The sequence below is a fragment of the Cervus canadensis genome, chromosome 1 (genome assembly GCF_019320065.1).
Source record: "Cervus canadensis isolate Bull #8, Minnesota chromosome 1, ASM1932006v1, whole genome shotgun sequence".
Lineage (NCBI taxonomy): Eukaryota > Metazoa > Chordata > Mammalia > Artiodactyla > Cervidae > Cervus > Cervus canadensis.
In genome coordinates, this window is record NC_057386.1 from 124,966,605 (window position 1) to 124,982,685 (window position 16,081).

At 50.4% G+C, this 16,081-nt stretch overlaps 1 protein-coding gene across 2 annotated transcripts in view; it reads left to right on the forward strand.

Annotated features, from left to right (window-relative positions):
- Positions 1–398: 398 nt before the first annotated feature.
- Positions 399–16,081, forward strand: part of LOC122423984 (MLX interacting protein) — a 59,176-nt gene continuing 43,493 nt past the window's right edge. For both annotated transcript variants that reach the window (XM_043441570.1, XM_043441576.1), the window contains exon 1: positions 399–925. In XM_043441570.1, coding sequence (XP_043297505.1) covers positions 513–925 — 413 coding nt within the window. In that variant the 5' untranslated portion in view covers positions 399–512. The remainder of the gene's footprint in view (positions 926–16,081) is intronic.

Genomic DNA, 16,081 nt, shown 5'->3' on the forward strand with positions numbered 1-16,081 from the left:
CCTGGGAGGGGGAAGGAGCGCCACCCCCACCCAACACGTGGAGCGCCCGTCCGGCCGCGGCAAGGCGGCAGAGCCCTTCCCCGGAGTGCGAGGCGGGATCTGCACGACCTGCTTGGCCAACGCCTCTCCTAGGCCAAGACACTGGCGAGTGACACCACCTGGCCACCAAGTCCCGCAGGCACCCCGAAGGGAATGGGATGGCGAGGGGCGGGGCCGGGAGGCGTGGCCTCCGGCTCCCCCTCCCCCCCTCCTTTTTTTTGTCCGCCCAGCTACGGAAAGGACCCCTGCGCCTTTAAGAGGCCGACGCGGGCGCCCGATTGGTCGAGACGCGCCAGTGACGTCACGCCGGGGCCGGCGCCGAGGCGGCCCTGTCGGCCCGCGCCCTCCCCCTCCCGCCCCGCCGCGCGCTCGCGGACAGTCGGCGCGCGGGCCGGCCCGGGCCGGCGCCCCGTCTCGCTAGCTCCCCTGCGTCTCCCCGCGCCCCGGGGGATGCCCCCGGCCGGGCCCCCCCCATGGCCGCCGACGTCTTCATGTGCTCCCAGAGCCGGCCCCGCAGCCGGGGCCGCGCCGTGCTGCTGAAGCCCCAGGTGCCCGAGGACGACGACGACTCTGACACGGATGAACCGTCCCCGCCGCCCGCCTCCGGCGCAGCCACCCCGGCCAGGGGCCAGGCGAGCGCCGCGCTACCGCCGCCCAAGGCCGGGTCGGGCCGCGAGGAGCCTCCGCGCCGCCAGCAGATCATCCACAGCGGCCACTTCATGGTATCGTCGCCGCACCGGGAGCACCCGCCCAAGAAGGGCTACGATTTCGACACGGTCAACAAGCAGACGTGCCAGACCTACAGCTTCGGCAAGACCAGCTCCTGCCACCTGTCCATCGACGCCTCGCTCACCAAGCTCTTCGAGTGCATGACCCTGGCCTACAGGTAGGAACCCGGCCGGCCCCACCTCTCGAGCGGGGCTCCTTTGACAAAACAAGCGTGGAGGGCTGCCGCCGGGGGACCTCTTAGCTTCAGGCATTCCCTTTGGGTCTTACCCCATCCGGCGGGTTTATGGGTCTGGGGTCCCGAGTGGAAACGAGAGGGATGGAGGTCCTGGCCTCTTCCCTGTCTGCCAGGGCTTAAGTTCTTCCGGCTTCACGTTCCCCAGCTAGGCACCCCCCGCCCCCCCTCAATGTCCCGAGGCCACTGATTTCAGACTAGAAAAAGGTGTAAATACAGGCTGTACCTCGTGTTACTTGACTTTATCCACCCTTCCCCCCAAAGCTTTGTGTGTTTCCGGCAACAGGGAGAAGTGGTTGGGACCACCTGTCCAGGGTGGTTAAGCGCTGGTTTACTGATTGTGTAAAATCTGCGAGCCCGTTTCCTCCTTTATAGAGGGTGACAATATTACCTGCCTCCGTTGACTGCTGTGGGGATGGAATGAGATAGGTAAAGTGCTTATTTCAGTGCTTGGCACATATTTAATTGCTCCCTAAGTGTGAGCTAGTTTTCTTATCGTGAGGGAGGCTGGGTTCCCTCACACTCTCTAGATTGGGAAGCCCTCCCCCCACCCACACTTGGGAGGGGCCCTGAGTGCCTCCTAGGAAGACTTGAAGCCCTAGCCCTTGGTGGTGGAGGCTGTCCCCCTGGCAAGTTGGAGGCTCCTTGGGCTGGCCCTGAAACATTATTTGGAGATGTTTAGGGCAGGCATCCCAGACACCATCCTGACCTATGGCTCTGGCTCTAGGCGGAGATCTCTTTTTTTCCTCAAGTCACAGAAATGCCTGGGTTTAACCTCACGGCTTAAAATGCCTTTCCACTCTCCCTTTCTTGGTGTGTTTGTCAGGTATTTGCTTCGGATAACTTCTGCCTCGGGAACAGAACTTCTTTGGAGGAGCTGCAGTGCGGAGCAGCCCAGCCCTGCACAAAGCTCACGATAGGATCTCGGCAGAGTGGAGATTACTGCATTAGTAACTGGACTGGCTGGGGCTGTCTTAGGTGTCTGCTGCAGGCAGCGCAGACAAAGTTTCCTTGGAGATTCCAGAAACAGTATCAAGAGGAGTAGGAACGTTTCCCTCCTCCCCCCATTTTTTTTGGAAAGCAGTGAGCCCCGAATATACCCAAGTTATACATTTACCTGAAGCTGAAACACTAGATATACATAGCTCCCGGTGGCATTTTCCCCCTCTGGAATAAATGATTAGTCAACTTGTTCCTTTGTTATGTTCCTGAAATGCACCCCCACTCTGCCCGCCCCCATTTCCTCTCTTGAAGGCTTCCCTGATGGTTTGTTTGCCACAAGGCTGCAGTAAGTTACCCAGAGCTCTCCTCCCACCCTCTTTGCGTGGCACATTGGTTAGGCTCCGCTCTGATTCTCTGGTCTTGCCAGTTTGAGCTGGCACCAAGCCTGTGAAGATTTTTTTTTTTTAAACCCAAATGGTATTGAGTTCTCAGCCCTCTGCCCGCTTTTAGCCCTGCTTCGTGCGTGCGTGCATGCTCACTCGTGTCTGACTCTTGGCGACCCCATGGACTGTAACCCGCCGGGATCCTCTGTCCGTGGGATTTTCCAGGCAAGAATACGGGAGCGGAGCGGGTTGCCATTTCCTCCTCCAGGGTTAGCCCTGCTTACTAATTTTGAGCGCTTCGTTGGAATCAAACTCAACTCGACTGTAGCATACGGTGCAGTGAGAGAGAGAGGGCTTTCAAACAAACCTGGAGGTGAAAGATAGGAATGTGTTCTATTAAGCAAACTTAATCCTCGCCTTTATTTTAATATAAACTTCTCCGCATACAAAGAGAGAATGGGCGATGGAGTGGCAGGAGGCATGGGCCTAAGTGCTCACCTAAGCTCTGCTAAAGGGTAAATAAACCAGTCTGCCCTCTGCCCTCAGTTTGGATAACCTGAAGGCGTATTATTAAATGACACCAAAGAATTTTAGTAATGGTATTTTTTTTTCCACTTCTTTCAAAAATATTTTGGCAGCCAGCCATTGCTCATTTAACTTTCTTGGTTGCAGAATACACCCTTAGTTTGATTTGAGGCTTACCTTGTTCTTTGAGACCTCCAGCCCTGCTGGTTCTCCGTCCGGCTTTGCTGTCACTCCCTGTGCAGAGTCTCCTGCCACTGCTGGTCCCCCAGTGGGCATCCACCTAGTAATTTCTCATGAAGATGCTCTTCGTGTCCCTCTCTGTGTGAGGCTAATCTGGGTGGCCCCAGAATTTAGTTGGCAGCGTGGAACGTGGGTACGAATTGACAGGAAAAGGACTCAAAACCAGTTATCTGGGCCGCAGCCTCTGGCCTAGAAAGCAGCATGAGAACAGAAATGTTTCTGACCTCAGCTATCCTATGAAAACTGCTCACTGGCTTTCAGAGAAGGAGGGTTGCCATATAGGGGGCAGGGAGGAAAGAAAACAACCCCAGAGGTGGCCTCACTTCCCTTTCAGGGCCATGTAGAGCCTTCACCCCCATTTTCCAGGTTTTCTCCCTCTCCTGGACAGCTGGGCCTCCTCCTCTTCTGTCTGTTTCTGGCCTGGGCTCTTTCTGACTTCACCTTCCTGTCGGTCCCCCGGCCTCTTCGTTCTAGCCGCCTAACTCTCCCTGGTACACTCTGTGCTTTTTTTTTTTTGGGTTTGGTTTCCTGTTAACTGCTGCCTCCCAGCTGTTTCCAGATGAGGTTCAGCAGCTCTTTCGGAGGAGGAACTAAGGGCAGGGGAAGTTGTGGTTGTTTTTTCCCCAGTCGTGTGAAGTGGACTAGGGACTCTGATATGATCTGTCCCTGAACTTGCAAAGTCGTGAACTGCTGAAGAGTTTGGCAAGACTGACTTCAGCTGGAGAAAGTGTGGGGTGCCCCGAGGTCCACCTGGACAGGTAACAGTGTGGACGGATTCCAGCTTCCTGTAGCTGGCCTTAAAATCCATGTCCTTCCCACACCATGATGCTAAGAAAAGCCCCCTGTAGTGAAATGTCTTGATTTGGTCCTACAGTGTGAGGTCAATTGTTGGGATGTTTGGAAGAGGAAGAAGTTGCCTCTCCTCAAGGCAGAGCTTAGAAGTTCATGGCTTGCCTTCTCTAAAGCTTCCTGTCCGCCACTGGGGACATGGGGAGAGTACGGTGTCCCTGCAGGATGGAAGTGAGGGTTAACTGAGATAATGTCTATAAATGGGTCTGCCTGACTTCTTAGTCATGTCCGATTCTTTGCAGCCCCATGGACTGTAGCCTGCCAGCGTCCTCTGTCTATGGGATTTTCCAGGCAAGAATACTGGAGTGGGTTGCCATTTCCTTCTCCAGGGGATCTTCCTGGCCTAGGGACTGAACCCACGTCTCCTGTGTCTCCTGCATTGCAGGCGGATTCTTTACTGCTGAGCCATCAGGGAAACCCTGTGAATGGGTCTAGTACCTGGCAAATAAGAAGCAACAGGAGGTTTAATGGGCTGAATCCCTTCTGCATCATCATTCAGCTGACATTTTTTAGGAGCCCAAGTTTCTCATCCATAAACTAAGGGAAATAACATATCTGACTGGGGTCTTGAATGTGGCTTTTAAATGCCTGCTTGACAGATGCTAAATGGATGCATTCTTGGCTTGTCCATACTCTCTGAAGCCTCACAGTGGAGCTATGTCCTCTAGAACATAGTTCATGGTTCTTTCCCTCTTAACATTGTGAGGAATGTGATACATGTAAATCACCCACGCAGATTCTGAACACATATAGTAGGTAGCTTTCTGGGCTTGGTTTTGGTTTCACTTTTCTACATTTTTATGTAACTTTATTAGGGACCTTTGTGAATATCTGTGGGGTGAGGGGAGAGATGATTCTTTTATGTATTTAGAGATAAACAGTAGCTTTCTGGACAGTAGATTTCTTTCTTTTTTAAAATTATTTTTCTTTCTTTTTTAACATTTATTTTGGCTACACCGGATCTTAGTTGCAACATATGAACTCTTAGTTGCTAGATCATGTGGGATCTAGTTCCCTGACCAGGGATCGAACCTGGGCCCCCTCCATTGGGAGTGTGGTGTATTAGCTGCTGGACCCCCAGGGAAGTCCCTGGACAGTGGATCTCCACTCCAGTGGATAATTGAGGAGACCTTTAAATTTGGATCTGTAAGATAGGCTTGGAATACAAGTTTCTAAACTGTAGCCCTGTATATGTATGTATCAGTTCAGTTCAGTCGCTCAGTTGTGTCCAGCTCTTCGCGACTCCATGCGCTGCAGTACACCAGGCCATCACCAACTCCCGGAGTTTGCTCAAACTCATGTCCATCGAGTCGGTGATGCCATCCAACCATCTCATCCTCTGTCGTCCCCTTCTCCTTGTGTCTTCTATCTTTTCCCAGCATCAGCGTCTTTTCTGATGAGTCAGTTCTTTACATCAGGTGGCCAAAGTGTTGGAGCTTCAGCTTCAGCATCAGTCCTTCCAACGCATATTCAGTCCTAATTTCCTTTAGGATTGACTATACATACTGTAGTTACCCACTGTTCCTGACAGCCAGGGATTAAAGTTTTAAAGCAGCGTGTCCTCTAAATGTTAAGTTTTCCAAGGAAGAACTTTCTAGTCCTGGTCATGGTAACTAGTTGTAAATGAGGACCGTGCACACAGATGACTAAACTGGTTTTTCTCTTCTGCAGCCATGCCGAAGAGAAGCAGTTTCTCTCCTTTTGGGCTTTCTTTGGTCTTGAATCATTATGTAGTGTCCATTAAAGGGCCGTGCTGGGATGGAGTGAGGGCTGCAGAGATGAGAAAGAGTAGTCTGTGTCCTCCAGGAGGTCACAGACTTGGAGTGGGGGACAGATAAACAGAACAGTTAGCAAGGGTTGTGATAAACAACGTGAACCAGGTCTAACAGCAGCAGTGAGGACAGTCCCGAAGTATGTGTGTGTGTGTGTGTGTGTGTGTGTGTATGTCTGTTTGCAGAATCAGGATCAGTGTGGACAGTTTCCTGTGTCATCGGGGTTTCGTACATATCCCCCCCTCCCTGTGTTACCTGTCATAAGTTACAGTTCACCTTCCTACGGTTCACCTTTTACCCGTCTTCTCATTGGTAGTCCAGGACAAATTTCCTGTTTGTGTAGAGGCTGGCTGGCTGATTGCCATCCAGATGGAAGGGCAAAGAAGGGTGGTCAGATTGGGAAGAGCCTGGGGAAAGGGGGTGGAAGAGAGGATGGAGGGAAGTCATTCGCTGGCGGGAAGGAAATTCACACTAACTGAGCAACTACTGTGTTCTAGAGTCTCTACGTTATTCTAAGTAGCAGTAGCTCTCTCAGGCAGGTGCCCGTGGAATTTGTATTTTTCAAACCAAAAAAAAAAGGCACAAAGTTAATTTGCCCTGTTGCTGGGAAGTGAGGCAGCTTATCCAAGGTGATGTCTCTGGAGCTGAAAAGTCTCCTCCTCGTCTGCTCACAGAAGCATGCAGCTCTGTAAGAGAGAAGGTAGAAGTGCTAGTTCCTGTGGATTGGAAGAGGGTGACCGAGATGGGGAAAACAAGCGCCTTTAGGCCACCCCATGCCCTTCCTCGTGCCGCCCTTCCCCACTGGTGAAATCCTGCCCTTCCCTCAAGCCTCAGCTCAAGTGCCTGTGGCCCAGTGGTGCCTCTCAAAGGGAGTGAACCCCTCGATGCCAGGCAGATCCACGACTTTGCTGATTGTGCCTCGTATCTTTATTTACATAGACGTGATTTTCCTGCTCTCTTCACCTTTGACTTTCCCATGGAGCCTCACAGTGTCTGGAATATACTAGGTGGTTAAGATAAATATATGGAATTGAACAGGGAAACTCAGGGGCCTAGTGGCCAACATCATAAACTCTCCTCTGGTGGACCTTGTTTCTCTTCAGCTGCGTGAAGAGAAACCCCCTCTGTGGAACTCTGCTCTAGGGGTGCTGGTGTGGAGTGGGACCACGGGGTGGTGTTTGTGGGGGGGCCCACACACCTGAGATGGGAGGCGGATGAGTGGTGCCCCAGGGTGTCCACATGCTCGTTCCCGGGACCTGGGTATACGGTAGGTCACATAGCAGAGAGGAAGTAGGGCTGCTAATCAGCTGCCTCTAAAATGGGGAGATTATTTTGGATTGCCTGGGTGGGCCCAGTGTAGTCACAAGGGTCCTTAAAAAAAGAAGAGGAAAGCAGAAGAGAGAACGAGCAGGAGAAGGAGTTGGCCTGAGGTCGCTTACTTTGAAGATGGAGGAAGGGGCTGTGAGCTAAGGAACATGGGTAACTTCTAGGAGCTAGAAAAGTTAAGGAACCAGATTCTCCCCTTGAGTTCTGGAAGCCAGTGCTGTGGACATCTTGCTTTTAGCCCCAGTTCTAGAGACCCCTTCTAGAACTGTGAGACAATAACTTTGCATTGTTCTAAGCCACTAATTTTGTGGCCATTTGTTACAGCAGCAGTTGGAAACTAATACAGACTGGTTTCAATAATTTTTTTGTTTTTAATTAATTAATTAATTTTATTTTTGGCTATGCTGGGTCTTCGTTACTTTGCGTGGGCCTTCTCTAGTCTTCATGGGCTTCTCATTGCAGAGGCTTCTCTTACTGTGGAGCACGAGCTCTAGGCAAGCAGCCTTCAGTAGTTGTGGCCCACAGACTTTGTTGCTCTGCAGCATGTGGAATCTTCCCGGAGCAGGGATTGAACTCATGTCCCCTGCATTGGCAGGTGTTTCTCTAACCACTCTGCCACCCGGGAATGTCCTCAACAGTTTCTCCAGGTGGTGTTTTTAAGCATATAACCCAGGTCTAAAAGTCTTTCTTCAGGCTCCTTCCCCCGCAGAAGAGCTGAGCAGTCCAGTCTGTGACTGTGGCAAACTGTGCGAAGCGTATTAGGCCCTGACTGCTTCAGGGGATCTAATGATAGGAGGCCCCTCATTATGAAAGGAAGTCTGTAAAGTGGTCTTATCCTGTTGCCCCAGCACAGTTCCTAGAATAGGGTATTGTAGAAAGTTAACAGCACGTATCTTTAAGGATTCATATACAGCTGATGAAAAATTCAGAGTGTGAGCTCCTATTGCCCATAGTTGAGTTACTTCTTGGGTCTAATATGTGCAGTTCAGACAGCAGATATCTTAGGTGATATTTTCTATCTTGTTGGAATTCTGTCTGTGGTTAGAATTCCGGGCCACAGGGCTTAAGTTTTAGGCAGAGCCCTTTTGGCCTCAGGAATCAGGGCCCCTCTCAAGCTGGCCCTTGCAATGGGGGTTTACTGCGGGGATCAGGAAGTGTGTTCATGAACCTCCAGGATTCCCAGGACTGTGAGACCTCGGTGGATTCTGGAGGGGTCCCGGGCTGCGGTGGTCTGTCAGCATGGGGAACTTGCCCTTTCCTTAAGGCTCATCCCCATCAAGTGACTCAGCTCCTCTCTCAGACCCTGCTTTGCTCTGGGGTCTTACTTCTGCTGCCAGCTGGCGCTCTCACCCGCCCCTGTCCTCCTCTGCTTCAAAGCCCCTGCCTACGGGGGCTTCTGCAGCTGCCTGACAGGAGCTCGCCAGTGGCCTGAGTTTGGCACACAGACCTGCTCGGAGCTTCCTGTTAACCATCAATGCTCTGTGCCCGTTGTCTACTTGAATTAGCCCGCAGTCTCCAGCTTAAGTGTTAGAGAGAGAGACCAGCAGGCCCCGCCCTCTCTGATCAGAATCTCAGGGACCCCAGAGCGTCTAATGTGTCTTGCATGGGATGCCCTTTCCTTTCAAAAGTATTAATCAGGCCTCCGATGGGTGCCAGGCCCTGTTCTCGCCCTTGGGGATGCGGCAGTAAACAAGACATGGCCTGTGCGTTCTTTTTGTGTTTTCAGTTTTATTGGGATGTAGGTGGCATACAGCTATGTGAGTGCTTAAGGCGTCCGGCGCAGTGACCTGACTTACAGGTATTGTAAAGTCATGGAGTCTATAGTCAGTTGAAGGAATCAGTAAGCAAATCAGATTTATATCGTTCCTACCGCAAAGAACATCAACCACACCAGAAGATGGAAAGTGATAGTGGGTGGGGGAGGGTAGGTGGACACTGTATCTTGGCGGGTCAGAGAAGTCTTCCGAGGGGCTGACATTTCAGGTTGAACTGAAACCCGAGTGGTGAGTGGGAGCCAGCCGAGGGCAGTCATTCCAGGCGGTGGACGAGCCCGAGGCAGAGGCCCAAGGTGGAAGGAATCAGGCACATTCCAGGGCTAGGAAGAAGGCCAGGGTGGCCAGCAGGTTGAGGGCAGGGCGAGTGGGGGAGGAGAGGGGGAGATGGGTTTGGTTGGGAGGTGGGAGGTTAGGATATTCCGTTCATTGCTTTGGGGAGCCGACTTGTTGAGTCTGCGCAGTGGGGGCCGGGGGAAGCACTGATACCAGAATGGTGGCCGGGGAGGTAGTGAGACGTGCGTGGATACAGGGTGGGTTTCGGCTTGCTGGTGGAAAAGATGTGGGGGTGTAAGCAAAGAATCAGCAGTGACCCTGAGGGTTTTGGTCTGAGCCGTGGGGGCCCCGTCAGCTGTGTGACTAACGTGAGCTGTGTCGAGGACCCAAGCTGGGCACTTGACTTGGCTGCGTGGCTATGGGTGGGGCAGCTCCCTCAGAGGGGCTGTGAGGGGCTGTCAGTTTTTGGGGCTCTGCAGTCCAGGGTGGTCCTCACTGTCACCAGAGTACCGGGATTCTTTCTTCTGTCCTGGCTGCTCCATCTCATCTCCCTAACCTCTCTTGTGCCTCGTAAGGGAGCGGTTGGCCATGGGAGGTTTTGGCGTTTTGAGCTTGTATTTGGAATGGCAGTGGTTTTTGCTTTTGCTTTCTGTGAAATAGATAGTCTCATATCCTGAACGATAATTTTACTCCCTTTGGTTTGGTTGTGGTAGAGGAGTATTACCTGGTCCTAAAGGCCCTACGAGTAAATGTCTCCAAATCGAGCATCCTTAGTGTGTTTGGGGTTGGACTGCACCATCAGAAAAGCCTTCTAGAAGGAGGCAGGGTGGAAGGGCTTATTTGGTAGCTCCAGAAGGACGTCCAAGATCTGGAGGAATAATTCCAGAAACAGAATTCCTTGTCTATAGCTTTTGAGTCTCAGAAGTGATAGTGTAAAAATTAAAAAGAAAAGAAAACAAAAAAGAATCCAATTGAGGAACAGTGAAGAGTGGGGCCTGGAAGTAAAGAGCTCAGAAAGGGATATCAGGGAGAACCAGGCTGCTGGTGGGAACGGCACTGGAGAGGGGGCACTGGAGAGGGGGCCCGCGGGGACTTCGTTCGCACTGCTTCACTGTTGAGGACTATTGTGCGCGTAGGAGGGTCTGTTCTGAAAGCTAGTTACCACTCCTTCCCTCTGTGGCTTGTGGGCACAGGCCATCAGGGAAGACGATGGCCTCTTGTGCTCCGTCACCATGGGACAATCATCAAACAAAAAACAGCTGCTTCGGTAGAAAGTAGGAGAATTAAACTAGTTTCCAGATATTTCCCCAATGTTCTGGCTTTTTAAAAAACAACCTGAAGAACCCCTTCTTGTGCTCAGGGGGTCACCGGCCCATTTGCAAACGGACTCCCCCATCTTCTGGGACCAGCCCGGAGGGCTAGACACTACACTTTCTAGAGAAGGTGAATTTATAAATCCCTCTTATTTATTAGAATGAAACCCTTTCAACGAGTTCTTAAAACAGTGCATGATTATATTAGCTTGCTGTTTGAAACAGCAATTTTCCAGCTGAGTAGCAGGGCCTTTTACCCAGGCTCCTCTGTTCTTTAAATAATTATTATTTTATTGTTGTTGTTGTTCACATTATTAAGCGGATCTTTCTCTGCCTTGGAGCAGGACTTTCTTCCCCGTGTGCAGATGAGTTTATGTTATCGGTAGTGTTAACAGCTTTATCAAGATGGGATTCGTGTGCCTTAAGATGCCGTCGTTGTACGTGTGCCGGTCATTGATTTCCTTTTTGTTGTGTAGCCATAATCAGAATCCAGTTTTAGAACATTCTGCCACCCCACTAAGACCCCTCATGCTCTTTTATGTTTAATCCCAGGTCCTGCCTTTGCCCCAGACAACCATTAATCTGCTTTCTGTGTCTGTAATCTGCTTGTCTGTGCCCTTTCTGGACATTTCATATAAATGGAATCATTCTGTTTGTGGCCTTTTGTGTCTGGCTTTTTTCACTTGGCATGAGGTTGGCGAGGTTCATCCGTGTTTATAGTGTGCATCCATATTTTGTTCCTTTTGATTCCTGGACAGTATTCCGTTGTGTCATTATACCACATTTTGTTTATCCATTCATTGACAGGCACATTTTTGGGGGAAGCCTAGTAGCTTCGTTATTTGGATGTTGATATTCCATTTTCAGTAGTAAAGTTCTCTTACAGATTCAGCTCGGGACTTCCTTACAAGGTGAAACCAGGAACTGCAGTGAATATGGTGGAAAGATGATGTCTCAGACACCACTAGACAGTGGTGCCGCTGGTTGCTAGCGTGTCACTCGGCCCTGTAAGTCGGGATGTCTTTAATTGTAAAGGAAGAGAAAAAGCGAGAGGGGACGTGAGGGTTAGACTAAAATGACCAATCTTATTTTTATTTACCAATCTTATTTTTCTTCCATGGTCCTTGTGTATTTGAGAGATACAGCCTTAGGAGTAAATTGTATTGAGCGATAAAAAGGAACAAGCTTCTGGTATGTATCAGAAACATTACGTTGAGTGACGCAAGTCTTACTCAAGAGATTAGATACTGATTCCATTTATGTGAAGTTCTAGAAAAGGCAGAGCTAATCTGAGGTGGAAAAAAATCAGATCAGTACTTGCCTGTGAGGGAGGTTAAAGAGGGAAATACTGGGGAAAAGCAGGACTCTTCTAGGATGATGGTCATGTTTTATAGTATTGTGACTATACTAGAAACCAGTGAACACTTTTAAGAGGTGAATTTTTGGTGTGTAAATCATGTCTCAATAAAGCTGTTATGAAAAAAAAAAACCCACCTCATTAGGACTGACCCGGATGCATTCTTCTTTTCTTTTTTTTTTTGGTCGCTGAATAGTATTCCATTGAGAGCCTGTTATACAAAGTGAAGCAAGTCAGAAAGAGAAGGACAAACATTGGACATTAACGCATGAATGTGGAACCTAGAAAGATGGTACTGATGAACCTATCTGCAGGGCCTCAGTGGAGACACAGACGTAGAGCAGACTTGTGGGCGCCCTGGGGAAGGGGAGGGTGGCACTGTATTTGAAACAGAGAGCAAGTGGGGATTTGCTCTGTGACGCAGGGAGCCCCACCCAGTGCTCTGTGACAACCCTCGGGGGTGGGACGGGGAGGGAGATGGCAGGGGTTTAGGCGGGGGGGACATATGTATCCTTGTGGCTGACTCATGTAGATGTATGGCAGAGGCCAGCACAATATTGTAAAGCAGTTACCCTCTAATAAAAAACCAACAGAAAACCCAAACCATTTAGGTTTTCAGCATTATCTTTCGGGAGTCTTATTTGAGATCTTAAATGCCAAATATGTCAGTGTCTAGGAGTTCCAAGAGTCTCTGTCTTCCATTTCTTCTGTGTACAGTAAATGAGAGACTGCTTGGGAAGGTGACCTACCCTGAGCATTTCCCCTAGATTAAAATCGACTCTGGAATTCTGCTCTCCAGGTTACCTCAAAGCTCCACAAATCACCCTAAGGTTATCCTGTTAAGGCCTTTTTTCCTTTTAACATTGTCTGGGTCAGGGGGTCACAAAGTCAAATGCCCACAAGGGTCAGGAGGTAAAAGTGTGGGTCATCGGTAAGGCAAAGAGGACGTTTGCTGTCTTTTATTTCCTGGCTTCTAATGGAGTCATGGTTACAGACAAGCACTTACTTATTATGAAAACCCTGCAACTATAAACTGCAGTTGACCAGGCCTGCCTGATGGAAGGGCAGCAGGGAGTGGGGGCGGGGGGGGGCGGTCTGTGGTGAATTGGAGGGTACCTGCCAGCTCCACAGGGGGGCAACCATCACCCAGCTCCAGGTGACTCCAGCTGTTTGGGAACGAGCTCTGGCTTATTTGAAAATTGGAGAACTCTGAATTTGTATGTGAACTCTACATTTCCATTTCTACCTTGGGTCTGAGTTCAAGTATTAGGAATTCTAGGGAAATGAGTTTAATCTCAGTTGCATCTGTTTATCTGTTGGCCTTTCTTTTTATTTTTTAATTTATTCTGAAAATCTGTTTTGGCTGTGCCGCATGGTATGTGGGATCTTAGTTCTCCAACCAGGGATCGAACCCGCACCCCTTTGCATTGGAAGTGCAGTCTTAACCACTGGACTGCCGGGGAAGTCCCACGGTTGCATCTCGTTTAGAACTGAGTCTTGGCCTAAGAGATGAAGGAGCATGTGGTGCTCTTTGCCACAAGGGCAGCCCTGGCACAGGGGATATCTTGTGAGGTTTTCTCACTCTTAGGTGTACCTTCACGTCATGTTTATGTTCATATAGTCACAGGACCATCATCTTCTGAAAACAAAATCCAAGACTGTCCTCCTGGTAAACCCCAGAGGTGTGTGTGCTCCTGGTAGACAGTTACTTGTAGAGTTATGAGGAACCAGGGCAGTTATTTTAAATGATAATGTGTGTATTTGGGGGTGGAGAGTTGACTTCACTTCACTTCTCCACAGGAAGTTCTTGGACAGTGGGTTACTCATCATTTTACATTTCATTTCTAACTGTTATCCCTTAACTTCACCACGAGACCTGCCTGGGGCAGAGCTGTTTTCATAGGGTGATTCCAGGGTGGAGGAAAGGGATAATCATTTGACTTAACTCCAGACAGTTGATTTGGTTGTTGCTGAAACAAAATTATAGCTTGAAGTTAGACAGAAGAGGCCTCTCACTTGGCTGTTGTTCAAAGTTTCTAACCTGCACATTGGACATTGTGTTACAGGCCTCTGGCTCTGCTTTGCAGTTAACTCTGTGTGTGTGTGTGTGTTTAAGAAAGGAAGGGATGTGCTTGCTTTGAACCCTTCCCCCAGTGCACGCGCGGACACACACACACACACACACACACTCCTGTGCAGCCACCTTCCACACGATCTGAGGCTTTCCACCTCTTGAAGTTTTTTTCCGTATTTGATCTGATCTACAGAGGTGTTGGCAAGTAGCTTTATGGTTCTTAAAGGCCAAGACTTTGCTCCTGAGCCAGATTGAAATAGAGTTTATACTTCTCAGAGCGACAGTGAGCATGCTCACTGAGAGGTTGGGGGTATTACTCTTCTAAGCTTGTGAAGTGAAGTCGCCCAGTCATGTCCGACTCTTTGCGACCCCATGGACTGTAGCCTAACAGGATCCTCCATCCATGGGATTTTCCAGGCAAGAATATTGGAGTGGGTTGCCATTTCCTTCTCCAGGGGATCTTCCTGACCCAGGAATTGAACCCGAGTCTCCCGAATTGTAGGCAGCCGCTTTACCGTCTGAGTCACCAGGGAAGTCCAGGAAGCTTCTAAGCTTAGGACCTTACTTTTTGGATTTTGACTGTATTTCTGGGCCCCCTTCCAGGAAAAAAAAACAAAAACCCAAACTTAATACCGACAGATAACCACCATTATTTCCCTGGTGTTTATTCTCTCAGACCTTGTGGGTTTTTATTTTTCGGGTGGAGTAAGTGTGTTTTGTTTTTGTATTTAATAGATCATGAATGCCTTTCCAAAATACTCATTTGCAGTATTTTTTAGTGGCTGAGTAGTATTTCATGTGTGGATATACTGTCACTTATGGAATCCCTCTCTGGTGGACCTTGAGACCATTTCACATGATTTTTGTGTTCCTAAGCCCCTGTTCCATTTCTCTTATCCCTACTTTCTCTGAAAACATCCTTCTGCCTCCTCCTCCTTCCTCACAGGAAGAACTCTCTCCCTGAGAACCTTTCAGCAGGACCGTTGAAGAAAAGGGTCAGGGTTCCCCGGCCTGGCCTGTCCCCCGCCCCCACCCGCTTGGCCGAGGTGTGTGTGGAGGGTGGAGGTGAGCAGGTTGCAGCCCAGGAACAGCCTTTGCTCTGCGCCTCGGGCTGGAGATAGAAAGGCTGGCTGCACTGCCAGCCTGCAGAGGGGCAGGGGACACAGGGGAGGGTGTCCGACACAGCCCACAGCAGCATGCCTGCCCGCGTGCCTGGACCCAGGCCGAGCTCGCACGTCCCCACCCCGAGGCCAGGGCTCCTCACTCCTGCCAGCAGGTGGATGCCGGCCCTCGACCTTCTGTTGTTCCAGAGGCAGGGAAAGAGCGTTGAGCTTCAGGAAAGCTGGTGGTTCCAGCTGTGAGCCCGCCCAGCTGGGGCACGCTCACCTGAGACCAGAGGCCACGTGGATGCATGTCCCTGCGAGTCACAGAGCAGATGCCGGTATGACTTGGTACATGGAAAGAAGAGCTCACTCAACTCTCTGGAAAAGTTTAAGTACTTTCCATCCCATCGAGTGCAGAGATGCTGATCTCTGGCTCTCTGGCATCCTTACTCGTCAGCCTGATCTCTTGTGGGGTTTCTGTGGTTCCATCTGTCTGCCCACCCACACTGGTGGCAAGAGCATGTGGTGAGGGGTCTGATCTAAGGCAGAGGACTTGGGTAATGTTTTAAACTCTGGATGAGGTGGTTACAACTCCCTAGGCCCAGTGTCAAGGCTCGGCTGCCCTTGGAGCATCCAGGTTCACTGGCTGCATCCTAGCCCAGAGCTCCTCACTGTGACCCCCGTCTCCTAGCCCAGCAGAGCCTGCCCTAGCCTCCCTGCTCTCTCCCAGCCTGGCTCCCTAGTGACTGGACCAGTTTTCAATTCTTCTTAGTTTTGAATTTCATGATTTTTTCCCCCCCACAAGAAACCTTGGCAGAAGACTTTGTTCCCTGGGAAAAAAGCTCTCAGAAAAGCAGAGAACCCAGCTATCAGCTCAGCCCCTGGCTTGTCCTTGACGATGTCCTGGCACAGTACCTGCGAGCTGGCAGGCGGGTGGTGCTGAGAAAACTCACCTGGTGGGCACAGCCTCCTCCGGATGCTTCCCACAGCAGCCAGCCAGAGACCTGCTGATTACAGTCGAGCTGGCACAGCCTGTATGTAGCCAGCTGCTTTTTTGCCCGAGAAGTTTGTTTGCTTATCTTTATTTTCATGCCAGTTGCTGGCTCCCTGGAGCCATGGGTGTGTTTGTGGTCATTTGAGGTGATTGCC